We start from the raw sequence: 3,363 nt of genomic DNA, 5'->3' as shown, positions 1-3,363 counted from the left end.
TTTTTTTTTTTTTTTTTTTTTTTTTTTTTGAGATGGATTTTCACTCTTGTTGCCCAAGCTGGAGTACAGTGGTCCAGTCTTGGCTCACTGCAACCTCCACCTCCCGAGTTCAAGCGATTCTCCTGTCTCAGCCTCCCAAGTAGCTGGGATTATAGGCTCCTGCCACCATGCCAGCTAATTTTTGTAGTTTTAGTAGAGACGGGGTTTCACCATATTGGTCAGGCTGGTCTCGAACTCCTGACCTCAGGCAGTGCCCTCGCCTTGGCCTCCCAAAGTGCTGGGATTACAGGTGTGAGCCACTGCACCCGGCCTCCAAGAAACTTTTAACTGTGTACTAAACCAATCCTTTTACACATATCCTTTCCATCTAGAAGGATGAAGTTCAGGCCAGGTGAGGTGACTCACGCCTGTAATCCCAGCACTTTGGGAGGCTGAGGCAGGAAGATCACCTGAGGTCAGGAGTTCCAGATCAGCCTGGTCAATATGGTGAAACCTTGTCTCTATTAAAAATACAAAGATCAGCCGGAGGTGGTGGCAAACACCTGTAATCCCAGCTACTTGGGAGGCTGAGGCAGGAGAGTAGCTTGAACCTGGGAGGCAGAGGTTGCAGTGAGCCAAGATTGTGCCATTGAACTCCAGCCTGGGTGACAGAGTGCGACTCCATCTCAAAAAATAAAATAAAATAAAATAAATAAATAAATTTACAAAAAAAAAGAAGAATTAAGTTCATATTGGGGGGTAACTCCAATGCTTACCTTGTTCGAACAATAGCTAAGACTGAATTATAACTGTAGAAGGCCATATTTATTTTTGTCTCAAGTAGTTAACATAGGGACCTAGGCAAAAGGAGTAAGTAAACAATTTAGTACTTTAAAAACACATCAATTAAAAGACATCAGGATTTTAGTGTTTTTAACTATTGCAAAGGTAGAACATTTGCATAGTTAAGATACAAAATCTCCTTCAAGCTAATTTCCAACAATCAGATATTTTCTTAGCTCTGGACTTGAGAATGGTACCTTGAGATTCCAACAAATGGTAATGATCTCTAAGATGATGTCGCTCATGAAGATGGTACGGTCTTCAGAGATATTTTGATTTCTGGTCAATAGTATCTAGTAGTGCAACTTCAATGATTGCCAAGTACTTAAAAAGTAGAGCAATATATACCTATTTGTAGCCTTAAAATATAGGTAGAAAGTGGATATCCTGAGTTTCTTTTCAGTTAGCATTGTTCTATATTTAGGCAAGCTGTACCAAACCCTGAAGATTGGAAGTACCCACTAATCTATGTAGCAGTGGATGAAGGTAGACATGGAACCTACTAATCGCTCAAGTGGAGGTAAAACTGTTTCCCTTGCTAGTGATTCTCCAGAGCGCAAACTGAGCTTTGAACCTGTAGATAACCTTCACCAAAACCCTTCTCCATCCAGGGGCGCTTTTCTGCTAAGGGTCGCGAGGAGCGGCAGAAGAGCTAGCATCTCCCAATGGCAGCTTTGCTCTCTTGAGGCTGGAAAAGGAGTTCCAGGGCCTCTCCTGAATAGAAACCTCAGCCACAGAGCTGACATTTTGAACAGGGGCTCGAAACCTCTGGACCCACACTAACGGTGGGTGGCGTTTCGCGGGCGGGAGACGACACCTGAGGCGGCGGTTAATCCGCTCGGGCCCCGGCGCTCCCGGGCGGCGGACACCACTAGCACTCGCATTGGCACTGCCCCACGCCCGCTGCTGCCGGACTCCCTCGACTTTGCTCATCACCCCACGGGAGCAAAACGCGCCCTCGGCTTCCTCGCCTGGCGGTTTCGGCGCCCGTGCTGTGTGCGCGGCCTGCATGCGGCAAGGTCTGGGGGTTATGCTTTGGTTTTTTGGTGCGGGGGTGGGACAGGCACTGGAACGACGACCCTCGTGGATGATCGGGGTTGTTGGAAATGAAGCCGAGGAGAAGCAGGGCCTGGGACTGAAAGGACTGAGCGCGCTGTGCGGGGGAGGAGAGGCCGAGCTTCAGGGTTCGCACTGTGCTGGGGACTGGCGGGGATGAGGTCGTGGGCGGAGGAGAGCGTGGTGGGAACTGGAAGCGGTCAGGAAGCCTGGATCGGGCGCTGATGAAAGGAGCAGGATGAGAGGAGCAGGATGCGGACGGAGCGGGCTCCGGAGGAAAAACAGGCAGCGAGGCCCACCAGGTCGCGGCTTGAGGGCTGGGCCTGCCCACCCCTACCTCCTCGGCCGGGCTCCGCGGAACGGCAGCCTAGGTCCTCCCAGTTCTTTCCCGGACCCCCAAGCTAGAAGGGCCAGAAGCCAAGTCTCTACGGCTCCGCCTCTTTCCTTGCCCCTGATGTCACTCTGAGTGACGACATCACCAACCAATAAGCTCTCAAGTTCTGGGGAGGGTGGGAGTCCTTCACCTTAGCAGCCCAGGAAGCCGCAAAGCCGCGTTCCCATCGCCGAAGTGACTTCTTTGTGGGGCTTGGTTTAAGGAGCGTTGGTGCTGGGGGGCCCTAGGGTAACGTTTTTCTGCCAGTCCACACTCTGCAGGCAGTGGTTAACGCCCGAGGAAACCCTTGATTGAAGACTAAACAGGCTCTTACCCTACTGACAGAGTAATAGGTCTGACAGTTGCCATGGTAACCATCTCGGAGTCATGAATGACATCACTTTGATGTATTCTCCCTCGGCCCCTGCAACTCCGGAACTGCCTAAGGGGCGCGGAGAGGACTTGATGGTGTCGCAGAAAGGGCGGGAATCGGAAGGAGCGCATTCCTTTCCAGAGGCTGGAATACTGTGAAATCTTCATATGGAAATCTGTATTCTTCTAAAAATATTTGCTTCCTCAATGTTCCTTTAACAAGTGTTGTTTGTGATTAATAGTTTGTGTAGAAATCTCAACATATAAAATGTATGTTATAGTAGCTGTGAAATGACAGACACTATAGGTTTGAGGGCACTTCAGTTCCTAGGATGGCCAACTGAGCCATCTTGGGAAAATGAAAGATCCAGAAATATTCTCGTTCCCCGGTTATCTTTTCCCATCCATTTTATCTGGCTCCAGAAGAAAGATTAAAAAAAAAATTTTTTTAGGCCGGGTGCGGTGGCTCACGCCTGTAATCCCAGCACTTTGGGAGGCCGAGGCAGGCGGATCACAAGGTCGGGAGATACAAAACATCTTGGCCAACATGGTGAAACCCTGTCCCTACTAAAAAAATACAAAATTAGCCGGGCGTGGTGGCGTGCCCCTGTAGTTCCGGTTACTCTGGAGGCTGAGGCAGGAGAATCGCTTGAACCCGGGAGGCGGGGTTGCAGTGAGTCGAGATCGCGCCACTGCACTCCAGCCTGGGCGACAAGAGCGAGACTCCGTCTCAAAAAAAA

At 49.9% G+C, this 3,363-nt stretch overlaps 1 protein-coding gene across 9 annotated transcripts in view; it reads right to left on the bottom strand.

Moving 5' to 3' along the window:
* Nucleotides 1-3,363, bottom strand: part of LETM2 (leucine zipper and EF-hand containing transmembrane protein 2) — a 29,955-nt gene that overhangs the window by 20,070 nt on the left and 6,522 nt on the right. For 4 of the 9 annotated variants that reach the window (XM_017847652.1, XM_017847651.1, XM_017847650.1 and 1 more), the window contains exon 2: nt 756-836. In XM_017847652.1, coding sequence (XP_017703141.1) covers nt 756-802 — 47 coding nt within the window. In that variant the 5' untranslated portion in view covers nt 803-836. The other 5 variants (XM_017847654.1, XM_017847656.1, XM_017847648.1 and 2 more) reach the window with 5 other exon arrangements.

Source organism: Rhinopithecus bieti, unplaced genomic scaffold, assembly GCF_001698545.2.
Source record: "Rhinopithecus bieti isolate Rb0 unplaced genomic scaffold, ASM169854v2 scaffold_29855, whole genome shotgun sequence".
Classification (NCBI taxonomy): Eukaryota; Metazoa; Chordata; class Mammalia; order Primates; family Cercopithecidae; genus Rhinopithecus; species Rhinopithecus bieti.
The sequence above is the reverse complement of the archived record's forward strand: the minus strand, read 5'-3'. Positions and strand labels throughout refer to the sequence as shown.